Raw genomic sequence first — 18,525 nt, forward strand, 5'->3', positions numbered from 1 at the left:
GTTACTCATATTTCTTATAATTTATGTCTTTTAGATTTTCTAATGGATTATACTTTTTAAAGATTTCACACATACCAGTATCATATAGTTTTAAAGTGGTTTCTGCTTCATAATTTCATTTGTCCTTCCAACAGTTTATCAGCATAAAAGAATGTTGTATTCATAACTAGTAGCTACTGAGGGCCACCGGTACCTGCTAGATTTCAGATCTTCTGATTCACGCCTAGGCTGTTGCTCTTCTTAATGTATTCTGTTGCCCTTTGTTGTAATTTACTTTTCACTTGTGAAGTTCTTAATTCTTCTTGGTAGTTTTCAATGTGATATTCCTTAATCTTCTTGATGAGAGTGGTAACACAAATATTGTTTTGCTGATTTTATAGACTCAGAATTGAAACTTCTGACATGCCTTGCCATAGTTGAAATTAGAATAAAAAATGATAATTTCTTGATTTTCGGTCTCATCTTTTATCTCTTATGGAACAAAGGCGTTTTATTTTCAGATCTCATATTTTGAGTTTATGAAGGAAAATGAAGAAAGTTAAAAAAACATAAAACTTAAATATGTTTTAATTTTCTTTACATTATAAAATTAACATATATAATGTTGACCAGTTTTTAAACGTGCCTTTAGAGGTAAGAGTTAAAGCTGCTTTAAGAAGAGTGACAATATTACTCGACTCTTCAATATTATTCTTCAAATTTTGGATCTGTAAATAACAGGATGCTCTAAAACTTTAAAATTAATTTCTAGGCAATAACTTTTTCTTACCTCCTTAATAATTATTTTATTTCAGGGGAGAGGGGCCATTAAAAACCTACCAGGATTTAATTCATCAACTAGAGGTATGTTTACTTTCTATTTTATGATAATACTTTAATTCTGGACTAAAAGTTGGTAACAGATAGTTTTCTGAATGATTTACTATGTCACATTAGTGTGTTTACCTGTACATACCACACGTGTACAGTAGAAGCGTGGTAGAAAAGTCAAGGGTTTGCACAGCGTATTTTACAGCTAAATCTAAAAAACGGTTATCCTTTTTGGAAAAAAAAACATAGGGATAAAGTAGAATGGGCTTTGATAGTCACTAGATGGAATATTAAGGTTTAGGTTTTCCCAAGTAGGTAAAAATATCCTGTTAGCAGATGCCTGTCTCTTATATTGTCCTGAATACTAGGAAAGCTTTTTGACTTCATTATTGCACTGGATGAATGGTATTGACTAAATGAGGAAACACATAAGAAAGCTTCTGTCACAGGCTTGAGACCATTGCAGCTTCGCAGTACATGTTAGTTTCCTTCTTCCATAGTCCCGATGATTAGGGCCTTCAGGGAGAGACAGAAACACCGACACCTGCCCTTCTGGCCTGTGTGTCTTACGAAATTTCACGTAGGCCTGACTCTAATCCTCCTCCCTTACTTAGAGGCTTAGATGGTGAGATTACAGGATGCCTTTCTCGTTTCCCCTGACTCTCATGTCAGTCTGTTTGCCTCTCTAGAACCAAGGGCATTCTTGCATTTGAAATTTCTATCACTTTATCACCTTTATATAGTTTCCTTTGGCATTCCCCTGTGCTTTCACCTAAGTCTCTTCAGGAAAGGGATTTCAGCTTGAGAGGATGCCAGTCAACAGAGTCAGAAGAACTGCCGGAGATATTTCATTTGGTTTTTCTGTAAAATTGACTATGAGTGAGCTATTTCTGTTTAAAAAGTTGGAGTAAATTCTGGATTCATTTTGTTCAGTTTGACCCATGTCCACTCCAAGGCAGACCACATCGTAGAGAGTATTTCACTGCAAAATTATCCACTCTTAACTTCTTTCTGTGTTAGTGTATTTATTAAACCAACATCTGCTGAAGTGTCTACATAAAATGTTTATCAAATAGTCATTGAATTTGTACTGATGTGTCAGATCCTGGGGTTAAGAGCTCTGCAGAGAAAAGTGAACAAAAGGAAGCCCCTTCCCCTCCCCATGGAGCTTACATTCTAGTGGGAGCAGATAGACAATATGCAATTAAGTATATAATGCCCATATATAAATACTTAGAGATAAAAACATAAAAGTGATAGAGGGATGGTCAGAAAAGACCTCTTTAAGGAGGTAATATTTGAGTAGAGTGTTGAGAGAGTGAGCTAGCTGGATATCTTGGGGGTAGAATATTTTAGGCAGACAGAACAAGTGCAGAGGCCCTGAAGTACAGGAAGTGCAGGTGTCTGAAGAACAAGGAGACAAGCGTGGGTGGAATGGAGTGAACAAGAAGGAAGGTGGTAACGTATGACATCTCTGAGCCTTGGGAAAAACCTTGATTTTTTTTCCCCCCCAAGAATGATAGAAAACCCATTGAGGGTTTTGCAGTGGCATGACCTGACTTCTGTTTTCAAAGGCTTTTGGTTTGACCAACAGGGTAAACAGTAGCGCCATTTACTGACATAAGGAACAGAGGGACAACACTGGATTTAGAGACTGGAAATCAAGCATGTAGTCTTGCTCAAGTAAGATGTACAGTTCACGTCAGGATAGCTCAAGAATAGAGAGACTTAGGAGTCATCAGCTTTCAGGTGGTTCTGAGACCATGATATTCTGTGAGACAGGGATCTTGCTCCTAGGGGTTTGCAGGCTAGAAGGGAAGAGCTGATACGTACAAGAGAAAGTGGTAATGTGGAAAGATGAGGAGGAACATGTGGGTTAAGTGAATCATTCCATTAGGTTTGAAGGTTGGTGTGAAACACATTGGTTTCCCTTTTAAAGGCTAAGGAGGGATGTAAAGGGCTATTTGACCCTGAGATCAGTTTATCCCATGATACCAAGGCTGTTGGAAAGAACGTTAAAGGTAACCCTGAAATGATTTTCTCCTTCTTCATATGCTTTACCTAATTTATTACCAAGATCTAGTCTTTTTCTTCAAAAATCATTCTCAAATTTACCCAGTTCTTTTTACTCTTACTGCTGCCACCTAAAGCTACATCTTCATTTCCCTGGTATCTCTCACTCTAGAAGATTCTATGTACCGTTTGAAAATAATCATCCTGAATAGTCTAAAGTATTTTCCAGCATTCTTTCCTGTCATCCTATTCTGCTTACTAATAAAGCATAGAATGTGCAGTAAGTAGTAAAAATCTAATCTGAATTGGTCCATTCAGATGGCTGAAGAACGTGTCTGGGTGACAGAGTCCCTCTTGCTAAGCCAGAAGCAAAAACCAGTGTTCTAATGCTTTTGACCTCATGTTCCAAGATTCATCACCCTTTTATAATTGGGGCTACTATGGGATGAACTTCAGATCCATCCAGAAGCTCAGACATAATTTTTCTAAGTATCGCGTGATCCTCCACGGTAATTGGAGGTGGCCACACGTAGAGGAGCCTCTGCAGGGATGAGTTTGCATCAGGTCTGGGAAATCTGCTTGTGGATAGAGTTAAACTCTTATGTTTTCCTGGGCACAGGGAAAACCGTAGGAGTTCCATGACAGGTGTTTAATGTTTGGGTTTTAGTTTTAAATTCCATATGAAAATTATCTATGAGTGTACTTGTTACCAATAGAAGACATACACCTAAAGTAGTTTTTCCTTTCTACCAGGTTTTTGCTGAAGAGGGTTTGAAGCTTGCTTCAAGTGTACAGGCTTTCTCAAAACAGGTAATTCACATATCCCCCTGCCTGGTCCTGGTGGTGATGTCATAAATACTCATTTTGAGAGTGTATTATTAAGGTATATTTGATGTTTAAAAGGTGGCATTTCATTGGAACTGTTATAACTGCCATATTTACATTTCAGCTGAAAGATGATGACAAACTTATGCTTCTCCTGGAAATAAACAAGTTTGTCCCTCTCTGCCACCAGCTCCAGACAATAATTAAGACACCTTTACAGAATCAAGTGTTTCTAAAGGTAAAAGGGACAGTGGGATGTGCAGGAAGGCACTTGAGAAATGTTCACACTCCTTTTTTTATTAGGTTAGCATCCAGCCTCTTTCTTCAAATAAAGTGTTAATACCCAAAGTACAATTGATTTCCATTTTCCTGCCTCAACTACAAGAACTGTGTATCATCTGTAGCTGACCTCGGGGAGCAGTAGGTTCACCAGATAAGTTAGCTTTTGGGACATGATTAATGCCATAGCACTGAGCTGCTGCTGCTGCTAAGTTGCCTCAGTCGTGTCCGACTCTGTGCGATCCCATAGACAGCAGCCCACCAGGCTCCCCCGTCCCTGTGATTCTCCAGGCAAGAGCGCTGGAGTGGGTTGCCATTTCCTTCTCCAATGCAGGAAAGTGAAAAGTGAAAGTGACGTCGCTCATAGCACTGAGCAGCTGCCCCTAAATGTCACCATCATCACCTGTCTAGGGCACAGACCCTTCAGAGAGAAAGGCTCTTATTGTTTATCTTAGGAAGTTTGTGTGCAGCAGAGTGCGAGGGATTGCAGGTTAAGGGGCTCACTGCCACTGGTGCACACTGAGAAACCCATCAGTGGTCTGAAATAGAGCAGGTTGGTTTTGCATTCATTCTCCTGAGGCGCCATGAAGTTGGCACACACGAGACCTCAGCAGCAATCGCGGCTTCTGTGTTCTGGGGCCTCAGTCCATCAAGTCAGTTCAGGGACCTTAATCTGTATACCCGCTGAGATCCCTTAGATTTCTGTAATGGTGAAGTTGTAGATACTAAAGTCTTTTGAAGGCCCCCTGGTAGGAATTTGATCTGCTTGCTTTCTGTCACTCCAGGTTGATAAGTGTATTACAAAGGCGAGATCCATGATGGCTGTTTTGGTTCAGCTTCTCTCACTTTGCTATAAACTGTTGAAGAAGGTGAGATGATTTCTCTGTCTTAAACTCAAATTTTAAAAATTATTGTAATTGAAAATGCAAAAGAAAATAGATGCTGTTTAACTTTGCAATTTTTATTTTAAGAGTAAAGCAGAAACTAATTATATCAATTCTTTCCAGCTTTAGATGGAAAACAGCAGATGGGTCTCAGTTACAACTGTGGATGGTAAAACTTGAGAAACTTTTGAGGTCAGATCTTGGGAACGCCATGTGGCAACACTGACCGTTTTAAAAAGCAAATGATCCTTTATGTTTCAGAAACTCAACAATTTTGCAGAGAAAACAAACTAAAATCTTGCTTTATTTTCTGATCATGAAACCGATTGTGAAGCTTTCTGACAACTAATAAATGCCATGGTAGTTGCTATATTTCTAATTGCAGGGTGATTTTAAAATGGGACATTGCTTTGAATAATGTTCTTTAAGTCAGACCAAATATCCCAACTGTCTTAACGACAGTTTAATCCAAAGAAGCTATTTTAAATATATGCTCACGGATGGCATATTTTACCATAAGTTTCTATTTTATAAAATTTAAGCTTCTCATCTAGGACACTAATTTGCATCAGAAGATAGCCAGTAGTCTCGGTGATGCAGGGTTTCCCATAAGCCTGTGGACTCGTCTTCACTCCCTCCTGCCTACTGAGAATGACTGGGCCTCTGCCTTCCCCTCTGGGGCAGGTCATCCATCCTAAGAGCACACGTTTGTTCTCTGTGTTTCAGAGCACAGGCAGTCTATTGTGATGCATGTCCCTCTCCTCTCCCTTCCCGAAAGCAGGATCATGGAGCTCACGCCACAAAAGCCTAGAGAGCAGCTCACTAGGAAGTGGTTGTAGTTCTCATTCTAGCATAGCTGGCTTGTTTCTGCCCTGAATATTAGTTGGAACCCTAAGTCTCTGTTACTGGCTTCAGAAGTAGTTTTTGTACTTCTCAGTAGCGACTGATGGAATGTAAGATAGAAGACAGAATAACTGAACTAAGCTGTTTAAATTCTGAGTAAACATACATTTTATATACATGCCTTTGGAATGTTCCATTATAAAACAAATAAACATCTTTAGTCTTTTAAATTTTAGGGTTCAAAGCTTTTGTTTTTGTGGGGTGGGTTTGTAGGATCCGTTTATAAGTTCTGTCCTGATTCTGTATTGTTAACTTTGTTTTTCTGTTCTTTTATCACAGTGCTTTGAAATTCATTTTGAAATCTAACAGGACATGCCAGTTGCCAAAAGGCAGCATTTCTATAGGCCTGTCCGATGATAATTATCTGGTTCAGCCCTCATAATGAATATGCACCCGATCATGAAGAACCACAGAACTACCACCTAGCTAGTCAGTATTTTATTGAAGGAAACCTGAATTTGCTGTAGGCCTTCGGGAGAAAATGGGATGTAGTCAGCTTTGTTATGACCTTTATAAAATATTTCTTTATAGAAATCACCAAACATGATATTTATTCCCTGAAACCAAAATATTCTTTTAAATTACAGTGGAAATAATGGGAGAATGCTGTAACAGTATATGTAAAACAGATATATAAACCTTTTACTATCTTTAGTATCTTTGTTTTATGACATCTCTGGGAATCATTTGTGCTACATGAAATGGGGATTTGCTGGTTTACACTTAAACTTTGAGCTCACAGTACTATCAGAGCGGAGGTTCAGAGTTACTACTTGTATCATGTCTGGTGGGTATACTTAGGGGACAGTCAGGCTGGCACTTAAAAGAATTTTCCTTATAAATCAAAAATAATTTAAAAGCTTTATTCACAAAAGAGCTTATATACTTGAAATGAGAATTGTTCATTTGCTAAGTCGTGTCCAACTTTGTGACCCCATGGACCGCAGCATGCCAGGCTTCCCTGTCCTTCACTATCTCTCAGAGTTTGCTTAAACTCATGTCCATTGTCGATGAAGCCATTCAACCATCTTATCCTGTCAACACCTTCTCCTGCTGCCCTCAATCTTTCCCAGCATCCAGATCTTTTCTTTTGAGTTGGCTCTTCCTATCAGTTAGCCAAAGTACTGGAGTTTCAGCATTAGTTCTTAAAATGAATATTCAGGGTTGATTTCCTTTAGGATTGACTGGTTTGATCTCCTTGCTGTCCAAGGGACTCTCAAGAGTCTTCTCCAGCACTACAGTTTGAAAGCATCAATTCTTTGGCACTCAGCCTTCTTTATGGTCCAACTCTCGCATCCATATGTGACTACTGGAAGAACCATAGCTTTGACTATGTGGGGACCTCGGACAGCAAAGTGATGTCTCAGCTTTTTAATATGCTGTCTAGATTTGTCATAGTTTTTCTTCCAAGGAGCAAGTGTCTTTTAATTTCATGGCTGGAGTCACTGTCCACAATGATTTTGGAGCCCAAGAAAAGAAAGACTTTGTCACTGTTCCATTTTTTCACCATCTATTTGCCACGAAGTGATGGGACCAGATGCCATCTTCGTTTTTTGAATGCTGAGTTTTAAGCCAACTTTTCCACTCTCCTCTTTCACCTTCATCTAGAGGCTTTTTAGTTCCTCTTCACTTTCTGCCATAAGGGTGGTGTCATCTGCCTATCTGAGGTTATTGATATTTCTCCCGGCAGTCTTGCTTCCAGCTTGTGTTTCATCCAGCCCAGCGTTTCTCATGATGTACTCTGCATATAAGTTAAATAAGCAGAGTGACAATATACAGCCTTTTGAGGTACTCCTTTCCCAGTTTTGAACCAGTCCATTGTTTCAAGTCCGGTTCAGAGTGCAAGTAGGGGTGGGAAAGGGATAACTTACAACTTGAACAGCAAAAGATGAAGGAAGTCCAAAAGAATTTACACATCAATGATAACTTTTATTTAAAAAGAAATATTTGTATGTTTGTATGTGTTGCAGCCCTTAAGGAAAAATAAAAATTTAAAAAGCACTTTTATTTGAAATTCATTGTAAATATATAATCTGAAACCATAAATTCATAGATTTTTGTTTCTTTAAATATGAAAGCTTTTTTTCTGTTCAAAGGCATCTGTGTCTTTGAATTATAATAACTTCTTCACTGGTTATCCTGTAACTGAAGTGTGAGATTGACCACAAATAAATGTTACATAACACCACATGGTAATACTTCCATGTTAGCAAAGCCCCTTTCAGGCCTTTTCATGTGTCCCCCATTAAGAAGCCAGTGCTACATTGTTCAGAGCTGAAGGCCAACCTGTAGGAACAGAGAAGGCAAACTATACCCTTGCCTCTTCTTGGCAACGTAAGTGAGACCAGACGTTTTGGTGGTGTCACACTGAAGCAGATTGGGGAAGAAAGGCTGGTGGTTTTTCAGCTTCAACATGACGGAAAATTGAGGCAAAAACAATTACCATCTGTAACATTCAAACAGAATTATGTCAAAACATAGTAGTTATTAATGGGCTACAGGATGATGAGTAAATTTTTCCACAAAATGCTTTGTTGGTTTTTAACCAGGAAAACATCTTGCTTGCCAGTTGTTAGAGAAAAGCAAGAGAAGAACAGAGTGAGTGAGTACATGCGTAGTCAGATCTGGGAGGCAGAAGACAGAATTGAGGCTTGTCATGCAAGATGAAGAAGGGAAACTCGGTCGGTTTTCAGATCGGGCCTCGCTGCGGGTGGCCGGGTGGGAAGGCGGCCTCACCCGAGGTTCTTCTTTGGTGCACGGACTGGCAGGCCAGGTAAGGACAAGGAGGCAGCGCTGCTTTGACTCCGCCTCAGTCCTCGCCCCTCAGGAGGCAGCTGTTGTGGCTTTGAGGCGTTTCACCACAACTTCTTCATACTCCTTTTGTGTCAGTAACCCTTCTGTTACGCTTTTACTTTCCTCAAATTTGGGCAACACAACTGCAATGTAGCCTTCGGTAGATGGCTAGAAAGGAAACAATATTTAATGTTGTTGAATGATACAAAAATCAGATAAAAAGTACTGGATGGGCTCCTACTTCCCCAGCCCTTTTTACCTTCTCTTGAAGAATAGATGGTTTATGGAGAATGTTTTCATTCACTTCCATCAACCGCCCCCTAACACAGCTAGTTAAAAAAAAAAAAAATTGGTTTGAAGAAAAGTATTAACCTCCTTTCTTTCTCCAAAGTTGTGGTTCAAAAGTAACTTACCTAGATATGGTATATTCTTCTCCATCTGAGCAGTAAATCTTACACAGAGGTGCAAGTTCTGTGAGAAACTGTGCCCCCTGATAATAAAAGGGAAGAAAAATTAATTGATGTACATTTTCATTTTTCTTTGAGAGGCAGCCCTCAGTGTTACAATAGCATATATTCCTGGAATTTGTGTTTTAAGTAAAAATGAGTGAAGTACAGAAAAAAACATTCATTTCTTCAAACATTTATATATTAAATGCCTGCTACGGGTCAGGTAACATCCTAAGCTCTAGGGGGAAAAGCAGTCAAAGACACATGTGATAATAGTTTAGTTACATATTAAGAATATATTTTATCTTATTATACGTTATATTTAACTGTATATGAGAAAGCTCCATATATCCAAGTGTAAATATATCAAAAGGACAGGGAAATCTTATGAATAAACAATATAAAATCCAATATTATAGCAAACGACAGCAATGTCATACAGTTAGTTTCATTAAGATTCCCACTTATTTTTATATTAGAACTATAATAGATAAAGGGCTTCCCTTGTGGTTCAGCTGGTAAAGAATCCGCCTGCAATACGGGAGACCTGGGTTCAATCCCTGGGTTGGAAAGATCCAACCCAGGTACTGCAGCTACCCGCTCCAGTATTCTGGCCTGGAGAATGCCATGGATAATAGATAAAAGGACTTCTTTATTAGGGTCAATCACTAAGACTTTTTGAAGAGGGATCTTTGTTCTAATTTTTTTTTAAATGCACTTTAAGGAAAATGTGGAAAACAGAAAAGTTTTAAATAGCAGTTAAGAGTAATTTACTCCTTACCCTGTCTCCCACTAGTGTATACTGAATTTTGACATTAATCTGTCTGAATGTCATGGCACAGTTTTAGTTTCACGTTCTCCACTGTACAGATATATCTGGAGAGGTTCTGACAAATACCTACAAGAAGGCTCATAGGAAACGGATGTAAGCATGTTTCATGTATTGCTCTTTTCTTCCAGGAATTTTTACTGCAGTGAACATTTGAGGTCTAGATACTGTTCTTTAGGGCCTCTTTACCACTCACAATATCATTAGTATTCAGGTGTTGTTAGCACATGCTTCACTTCTCTGGCATGTGCTGACTCTGTTTCAAAATACTAGTCAGTGTGACTCCCCACTTTTGAGAGAAGCAGTTAGGGATTTATCCTAGATGGTTTCTCTACCACTGGGTCTGTATCAAAAAGAAGTGTGTTTGTTGTCACCTCCCTTAGAATAAATGATGAGCAGTGCTGAGATCCAATCAGCGTTTCTCTACAGAGGGTCCATATGCAGGTCCCTCTCTGTTCCTCAGTTGTAACAATGGTGTTACTGTTTTGGACAAAGATTTATCACAGGAACATCAGAAGCACTAACTGTTACTTGTAGTTTGTAGATTTCAAAGAATGGTCCATGCTTTTTAAAGTCCATTTTCTTCTTGAATGAGGGGGGGGGAAATCAATAATTATAAGGCAGGTTATTAGAGGCCTTTAGGCCTAGTATAAAGAAGGGTCTTATAGAACAGTGAGGGTAATTAGCAGAAACTCTTTGTATGAACTCAGTAAATGAAAATCACTGCAGATGGTGACTGCAGCCATGAAATTTAAAGACATTCTTTGGAAGAAAAGTTATGACCAACCTTAACAGCATATTAAAAAGCAGAGATATTACTTTGCCAACAAAGGTCTGTCTAGTCAAGGCTATGGTTTTTCCAATAGTCATTTATGGATGTGAGAGTTGGACTATAAAGAAAGTTGAGCACTGAAGAATTGATGCTTTTGAACTGTGGTGTTGGAGAAGACTCTTGAGAGTCCCTTGGACTGCAAGGAGATCCATCCAGTCCATCCTAAATCAGTCCTGAATGTTCACTGGAAGGACTGATGTTGAAGCTGAAACTCCAATACTTTGGCCATCAGATGTGAAAAGCTGACTCATTTGAAAAGACCCTGATGCTGGGAAAGATTGAAGGCAGGAGGAGAAGGGGACGACAGAGGATGAGATGGTTGGATGGCATCACCGACTCAATGGACATAAGTTTGAGTGAACTCCGGGAGTTGGTGATGGACAGGGGGGCCTAGCGTGCTGCAGTCCATGGGGTCGCAAAGAGTTGGACACGACTAAGTGACTGAACTGAACTGAAGTCATCCACTCAAACTTCACCATCTGGGGTCTTTGTCAGGATATTTTAGTATGGTATTGAATTGTCCTTGGTGTGATACCCTCCTTTAATATTAATAATATTGGTCTTACATAGAGTTGTAGAGGATAGAGGTAACATTTTTCTATAACTGAACACTCTGGAGGAAGAAGGTATCGCTAGATGTGTACTAAACTGGCAATGATTTAGGAATGGGAAATGATATGAAGCAAATACTGTGTATTTTCTTAAGACTGATTTTTTTTTTTTTTTTACTACCCCAGAACTTTTTCTCTTTTAAATTCACATGTGAAAATATGTGACCAAAAAGCATTGATCTAATTTGACATACTGGTTTAATAAAATTAGAAGGGACAAAATATCTTCTTATATCGGTATTAGAGTTGTTCTTTCAAAGGCCCACTTTCTCCATCTTTTATCCCGGGGATGGTAGGGATGGTGGTACAGAACCTATATGACAGATAATATTCCTTTTGAAATACCTTATCTTTTTGGTCTGAAAATTTAAAGTTCAAGGTGATTCTTAAAATCACCTCTTAACTGCCAGGGAAGTATGCTGAGTATATATTGCTGGTTATAAGACTGACTGGCTCTATCATTATTCTGATAATAGAGAATTTAAGTAAAGAAATACAGGTACATACCCGCTTAAATTTCCCAGAGACTTTGTTCTGAAGTCTGCTACAGTTGGTACTGATTTGATAAGAAATGCTTTTAATTGTTTTTCCACTTTGAAGAACCGGATGAGATCCTGCCAACGTGATAACACATATTCTACGAGGAGCAAAGATGGATCCTGTATTATCACATGGTGTAATTCTTCCTCCTATAACATAGTATTCCTGCTGGCACTGGAAGAGCTGAGCTGACGTTTGTTTAGCCAACCTATCATTCCCTCCCCACCCACCCCTCCCCCGCATTTTTCTTCCCCAGCTACTATTGGAGCTTGACTGAAGAATACAATAATAAAAATGGAGAAAATGGGATTGAGTTTCCTTCCCCTAAAAGGGTAGAGTACCAAGGTGTTTAGATAGCACTGAGACACGCCCATATGCACATCTGTGTTTCCACCCTGGCCCTCTCCATGGGCTCAGGCAATTCCGTGGTTAGGCACAGGCTGGTTACTTGAAGTAGCAGCTGACTAAGGGTATGGTCCTCCATTTGGATGTCTGAGTAATCAAGTTTACTTGTTTAAGCATTGAAAAACTCATTCTTGTCAACCAAATGCCTATTATATATATATATAAAATACCATCTCAACACAGTGGAAGATAATAACTTAATGAATATTCAGTACGAGACCATACCAGGCTACAATACCAGAAAAAAAATTTTTTTAATAATTTAAAATTTCCAGTTTGCTTACCGGTTAGAGTGCTGTAGTATACAGTGGTCTTCACAGGGTTTTCCTTTGACATCTAGAAGAAATTAATGAGTCTATGGCTCTTGAGTCAGTATTTATTGCCACTGTGTGGTACTTTCTTTGGTTCATAAAGATAGTTAATTGTGAAGACTAGATACATATATCACTGGTATCCCCTCATTACTCAAAAAGATACACCTAAAGGCTTCCTATAAAGAAGTTAAAGAAATCTGGACCAGATGGAATCATTCATTCAGTGTCAAAGTGATGTTAATTCTTTGCTCCATCTTGTTTTATCCTCACTTTAAAATGATTATACTCATTATTTCTATTAGGAAAAAAAGTGATGATTAGTGATGCATCTTTTAATATAGTAGCACATGTTTTCCTGGTCAATTTTAGAGTGTGTAACTCATCCTGGTTTGCCCAGGACTGTCGTGATGTTAGCACTGAAAGTCATGTATTCCAGGACAGAATAGATAGATTCCTCAATCTAGGATAAACCTGATGGTTGGTTACACAAAGTTTGGCCAATAAGACATATGGTATTATAAAATATTTCAATATTGCAAAAAACGATTACACCTATTATCCCTGAATGAATATAAGCAAGGATGTGGAGGAGGGTCCCCAGTGATGGTCCCATCACTCTTATTTGAAGGGACACAAAGCTCTCCAATAGGATACCTACTTGTAAGTGTATGTTAGTATCTCAGGCGTGTTCGACTCTGCGACCCCATGGACTGTAGCCCACCAGGCTCTTCTGTCCATGGGATTTTTCAGGCAAGAATACTGGAGTGGCTTGCCATTCCCCTCTCCAGGGGATTTTCCCGACCCAGGGATCGAACCTGGGGTCGCCTGCATTGTAGGCAAATTCTTTACCACTGGGCCACCAGAGAGTGGCGAAGAGTAATAGATTCTGCTTTCTTGGTGTTCAGTAGCTCAGTTGTGTCTGACTCTTTACCACTCCATGGACTGCAGCACACCAGGCTTCGCTGTCCTTTACTATCTCTGGGTGTTTGTTCAAACTCATGTCCATTGAGTCGGTGATGCCATCCAATCACCTCATCCTGTCACCCGGCCCCCTTCTCCTCCTGCCTTCAGTCTTTCCCAGCATCAGGGTCTTTTCCAATGAGTTGGCTCTTTGCATCAGGTAGCCAAAGTATTGGCGCTTCAGCATCAGTCCTTCCAATGAACATTCGGAGCTGATTGGCTGGTTTGATTTTGCTGTCCAAGAGACTCTCAGGAGTCTTCTCCAGCAACACAACTGGAAGCATCTGCTATCTAAACGCCTCTTTCTAACCCACCCTCTTTTCTCACTCCCTATGCCTCTAGCTTAGTTTCGACTTGATTGTTTAAATCATTTTATGGTGCACTGAGTCCCTTAAAACCCTTTAGGTACTCAATGAGATTGCAAGCCAGTTCCTATCTCCCTCGGAGATCTCACCTTAGACTATCGTCTTCCCCCAAGTAACCCACCCTCCTGAACCCGCACTGCACTCGCCCTCCCCAGAATGCACCCTGCTCTTTTGCCAGGTCTCTGCAAATACCATTCCCTCGGCCTAGAGGGGAACAAAGATCCAGTTCCTTTTGCTGCGGGGAGAGTGCGCGTGGCTTATGATCTGTCATATTGCCAATGGGGCCCAGGAGAGACGAACATCATTCCCCACTTACCCGCTTTGTACCAGCGAGTAAAGTAACGATCCACAAGCGACGGCACCGCAGGCTCAGCAGCCAAGGCGGCCTCAGGGTCCTCGGGCTCGGTAGTCATGGCGACCTCCAAGGCTGCAAACCCCGCCCTCCGGGACCCGGACACTTCCTCCCGCGGGCCCAGGAGTAGGGCGTCTTTCCGGCCTGTGGCCCGAGACACGCGGTGTGCGCATGCGCGCTGCTCCTCCGATCCCGCGGGCTCCGCCTACCAGCCAAATTATTGAGTTTAGGCATCTGACGTCAAAGCAGAGGTCAAATACAATAGGCTGGGCAGGAAGATGTAGCGGTAGGGGGCGGTGGCCAGCGCAGCTCCTCACGGTACTTCGCGGGGCACCGGAGAAGGCTGGCCACGCCCCCTCCTCCTCGTGACCTCACTCCCGCGCAGCTCCGCTAGGGTGGTAGCTGGAGTCGCTGGCTCGTTAGGGTCCCGCGGCTAGCATCTCCGAGGCCTCGCTTCAGCCACTACTGGAAGGGGTCGAGCGGCACGGCGACAGAGTGCACGCCGCGCGAGCTCAAGAGCAGCGGACAGAGGCGAGTGCGCGACCCAAGGCGGACTCACAGCTCTTTGGGGGAGGTCCTCGGGGCCCTCGGAGTGCGGCGCAGGTGAGCGCTCGAGCGGCCTAGGTGGGGTGGGGAGGGTGGGAGGCACAGAAACGGGCCCAGTCCTCCAGAGGGTGTCCCGATGAAGAGATTGCCCGAGCGCTCGGCCGCTGCCTGCTGCAGGCCCCAGAGTGAAGTCCGGCGTGACCACCTCTGCGCTCGAGCCTTGAGTTCTCTGCCCGACTTGCCACCTGCTGCACCCGCGGCCATCAGAGGGCTCCACGCGGCGTGGCAGGCGGGGAATGACCTGCTGCTCCCCGAGCCGCGCACTTTACCCAAGCTCCGGATTCCCTGCAGGAGCTAACAATACAGCTGAGCCAGTTAATGCACCAATTAAAGTCTAACAGTGCACTTGAGAGGGAACCGGTCGGAGAAGTTCAGATGATGTGTTGCGAGCCCCTTCGGGCACCTGCGACTTTTTTCTTGGAAATGTCGTCCGTGTGCTTCTCCATGTTATATGGTATCCTAGGTGGCCCTCTCCCCTGTGACCTCTGTGGAGGCAGTGACTGTAGTCATTTCTTGTCCAGAATTAACACTTAGAAAGTGCTCAATGTTGGATGTAGCCGATGGTAGGGTTACGTACTATGTAAAAGATTCAAACGATACATTGATAGGCAGGGCAGTAAGTAGTGACTAGTTTACTATGAAAATGTGGGCAAAAGGAAAGCAAACACTGTTTCAACTTGAAGAACAGACAAAGTAGAAATGCCATGTCCCCAGCGGGGAAACTAATTTGGTCGAGAATAGTAAGCCATTTAACAAGTTGCATTTGATGTGCATTTGAGAAATCCTTGTAATAACAGTAGAAGGTTGAAAATGTGAGTTTAATGTTCAGTTTGGGGAGGGTCAGGGCTAGACATTTAGATCTAATAAGCATATTAATGATCTGTTTGGTACTTATAGTCATGGACATGATAATTAGATAAGAAGTGGATGGATGAGGAGCAAGGGAAGAAAATAGAGGCACTGTCAGAATTTCAGAGAGGATCCAAGCTTGAGATCTTTAGCAGGTTAGCAGGCTGAGAAAGGATGAGTCATCGAGGGCAGGGGAGTTGGAGATTGCAGATGTAAAAAAAAGGGACTGATAAGCCAAGGTCCTGGGGAGTTTGGAGGGTTCTCCTTTCCTGGTCTTGAAAAGGAATAGGACACTTCTGAGAAGATAAAGGAATAAAGGTGATGGGTGTGAAAATTTAGAGAAGTTCATTTTAAGGCTGGGAGGGTTGGGGAGAAGGGGGATGAACGATGAGCTGCCCTTGGCTGGTGATATTGAAAGCTCAGTGATTTGAGAACTCAGGTTGTTTGCTATATCTGTCAGGGTCTAGGCAGGAAAGCAGAAAACACACTGTATTTCAGCAGAATTTAATAGGAAGAAGTGGTTAAGTAGCTCCTGGAAGAACAAAAAGCAGAAAGGAACAGTGAAATAACTGAAAAGTAAACGAATGGAAGAAGTTACAACACTTAGCTAGATCTGAGGCTCCAAACAAGGGAAGCCATTGGGGTTGTCATGACTTAACCTTAGATGAGAGAGATTGTAAAGCTGGTATTGATAACTCCGGAACTCAGAGGAGGAGCTCCGTGTTAGTAGATGTCAAGCACCTGGAGGGGCACCTGTCTGGTTAAAAGTGCTGATAACCTCTGGGGTGGTTGTTACCAGACTTGTCCTGGGAGTGCCAGAGACTGGGACCAAGGGCCCCTAGAAGGAGGAGGGTCCATTGCTGGGGTGGCATTGACTGGAACAGCAAGGTTACAGGAAAAAGGGAGTCCTCAGTTCCTTGTGCCTTTACCTTCCAAATTATTATGCTGGGTCCAGAGGTTATTGATGAATAGAATGCAGGTTTACAGAAAGACATTTTGATGATCTTATCATGGCAACAATAACAGCATAATTTGCTAAACCAGCATGAAGTACATCTCATCCCCTGTCGCCTGTTTTCATCTCTTGCTGCTCCTTGTTTACCCCCCTCTAGCCCAGACATTCTCTCGTCTCATATCTTCCTATCCTTTCAGATCTATGTCAGTGGTCATCTTTGTGGTGTCTTTAGATGAAAGATAATGTAATTTTCATATTCTTTGAAAAAAACACAAGCTTTCTATACAGGATTAGATCTAAATTAAAAGTTTGCATGATAGAATACAGGTTCAAATAATTCCCAGAAATTCTTAAATATATATGTCGTGAAACCTTACAAAACCATTGTCTGCCTTGCTTCTCTTCCTCACTTCTACCAAGTGTGGTCTTGCTTTCCTCTTAACTCATATTTTATGTTGCCTCATTCAAACTGCGCTTAATCTGCTATGTAGTATAAGAAGTGACTTGTGTTTATTCTTTCATTGTCATATGTACAAAATGCAAGATGAGAAAATTCACCGTGGATTAAGGTGACAATTAGGCCAATGTGGTCTATGTAATTGTCACTCCTAACATAAGTTAGGGAATTCTACTTACAAACCTTAAAGCGGTCTGGATATAAATATTAGCATATAAGCTTTGGCTCAGAGGATAAAGTGTCTGCCTGCAAAGCAGGAGACCCGGGTTCGATCCCTGGGTTGGGAAGATCCCCTGGAGAAGGAAATGGCAACCCACTCCAGTATTCTTGCCTGGAGAATCCCATGGACAGAGGAGCCTGGCGGGCTACAGTCCACAGGGTCACAAAGAGTCGGACATGACTGAGTGACTTCACACATGCATTAAAGCACGTCTGATTTTGCCTAAACCAAAGTATGTTTCCTATTGATCATTTGTTTCTCAGCTTTTCTATTGCCCTGGTGAAAACCAGACCAGAAAAGTGGAGCTACGTGAAGCAGTGATGTCAGGTTATCAAGCTCCTCCAATTGTTGCTCGTCGTTTTGAAGGATCCTATTGTAATTTCATAGTGTCTTTTCTTTCTCAGAGCAGTAAATGCTTTTCTTTATTTCTATGTTTGATTTCAATTTTAACTTTTTAATTAAGATAAAAAGCCAGTTTATAATAGGTGGTGATATTAAAGTAATTCTATTTTCTCCAACTGCCAAGTATGTATACATGTAGATTTTTATACAGTGTTGTAAATCTGTCAAGTTACAAAGATATCCTCATGTGCAAAAGTAACATGTTTTCTCATTCATTGTGTTCTTAGCTTCTTTGCAAAATAACTGATGTTAAATCTTTTTTGAAGAAAAGACTCTGAAGTTGAGAATCTTGCCTCTTCCAAAGAGTGAGAATGTAAAACAGATTTCACAGCCTCACTTTGTAGACTCTAGATTTAAACAATTGGTTAGGTTTCTACCACTTATCTCTCTGTGGGTTCAGATTACATCTTTTTTTTTTTTTTTCCCCCTGGTTATTCTGACTTCTCTGCTCCCTGAATCATTTTGCTTGTACTGGAGTGTCATTTGTTGTTATAAAGCTGTTTCTATTTCTCAGAGAAATTAAAGCTTCATTAAGGATATTTGTACTTTTTTTTAGGTATTGCTTCATCATGAGGAATCTAAAGTTACTTCGGAGCCTGGAGTTCAGGGATATTCAGGCTCAAGGGAAACCACAGTGCCTCTCTCTCCGAGCCGAGCAGGCGACAGTGCTCATTGGCTCAGAACATGGACTGGTAGAGGTAGACCCTGTCACGAGAGAGGTAAATTATTGATGGAGGTTATTTGGGTGAATTCTGATATCTCCCCTTAATTATATTTTGCTACTAATGTATTTTAGGTGATGACATTCTTAGTCCCTTTTCCCCAGACTATAGATTTTAGAAAATCGTAGTTTTTAGCTTCATGTTTTATTG

General features: G+C 41.2%; 3 protein-coding genes across 7 annotated transcripts in view; 2 read left to right on the forward strand and 1 right to left on the reverse strand.

The window, feature by feature from the left end:
- Nucleotides 1-12,077, forward strand: part of CTNNAL1 (catenin alpha like 1) — a 63,540-nt gene extending 51,463 nt beyond the window's left edge. For 2 of the 4 annotated variants that reach the window (XM_069575503.1, XM_069575505.1), the window contains 5 exons: nucleotides 795-843; nucleotides 3,577-3,633; nucleotides 3,773-3,886; nucleotides 4,713-4,796; nucleotides 11,829-12,077. In XM_069575503.1, the coding sequence (XP_069431604.1) occupies nucleotides 795-843; nucleotides 3,577-3,633; nucleotides 3,773-3,886; nucleotides 4,713-4,796; nucleotides 11,829-11,960 (436 nt within the window). In that variant the 3' untranslated portion in view covers nucleotides 11,961-12,077. Of the gene's footprint in view, nucleotides 1-794; nucleotides 844-3,576; nucleotides 3,634-3,772; nucleotides 3,887-4,712; nucleotides 4,797-4,934; nucleotides 5,885-11,828 lie in introns of those variants that run through there. The other 2 variants (XM_069575504.1, XM_069575506.1) reach the window with 1 other exon arrangement.
- ABITRAM (actin binding transcription modulator) lies at nucleotides 6,564-14,352 on the reverse strand. The gene is made up of 6 exons (XM_069575507.1): nucleotides 14,129-14,352; nucleotides 12,458-12,509; nucleotides 11,736-11,865; nucleotides 8,921-8,997; nucleotides 8,767-8,836; nucleotides 6,564-8,675 (listed from the first exon to the last, which is right to left on the reverse strand). The coding sequence occupies exons 1-6, from the start codon at nucleotides 14,223-14,225 to the stop codon at nucleotides 8,538-8,540; spliced, it is 564 nt and encodes a 187-aa protein (XP_069431608.1). The 5' UTR covers nucleotides 14,226-14,352; the 3' UTR covers nucleotides 6,564-8,537.
- Nucleotides 14,353-14,481: 129 nt separating this feature from the next.
- The window catches only part of ELP1 (elongator acetyltransferase complex subunit 1), a 56,520-nt gene continuing 52,476 nt past the window's right edge, over nucleotides 14,482-18,525 (forward strand). Inside the window, exons 1-2 of one of the 2 annotated variants that reach the window (XM_069575508.1) lie at nucleotides 14,482-14,767; nucleotides 18,210-18,372. In XM_069575508.1, coding sequence (XP_069431609.1) covers nucleotides 18,223-18,372 — 150 coding nt within the window. In that variant the 5' untranslated portion in view covers nucleotides 14,482-14,767; nucleotides 18,210-18,222. The remainder of the gene's footprint in view (nucleotides 14,768-18,209; nucleotides 18,373-18,525) is intronic. The other variant, XR_011254215.1, reaches the window with a different exon arrangement.

The sequence above is a fragment of the Ovis canadensis genome, chromosome 2 (assembly GCF_042477335.2).
Source record: "Ovis canadensis isolate MfBH-ARS-UI-01 breed Bighorn chromosome 2, ARS-UI_OviCan_v2, whole genome shotgun sequence".
NCBI classification, from domain to species: domain Eukaryota; kingdom Metazoa; phylum Chordata; class Mammalia; order Artiodactyla; family Bovidae; genus Ovis; species Ovis canadensis.

Bases quoted from the DNA above. Each gene is read 5' to 3' on its own strand.
- ABITRAM (XM_069575507.1), bottom strand. From the start codon at position 14,225: ATGACTACCGAGCCCGAGGACCCTGAGGCCGCCTTGGCTGCTGAGCCT. The intron at 12,510-14,128 runs GTAAGTGGGGAA...AATTTCTTCTAG, and splicing joins TACTCGCTGGTACAAAGCGG to ATGTCAAAGGAAAACCCTGT. The intron at 8,676-8,766 runs GTAAAAAGGGCT...TTTCCTTTCTAG, and splicing joins CATCTATTCTTCAAGAGAAG to CCATCTACCGAAGGCTACAT.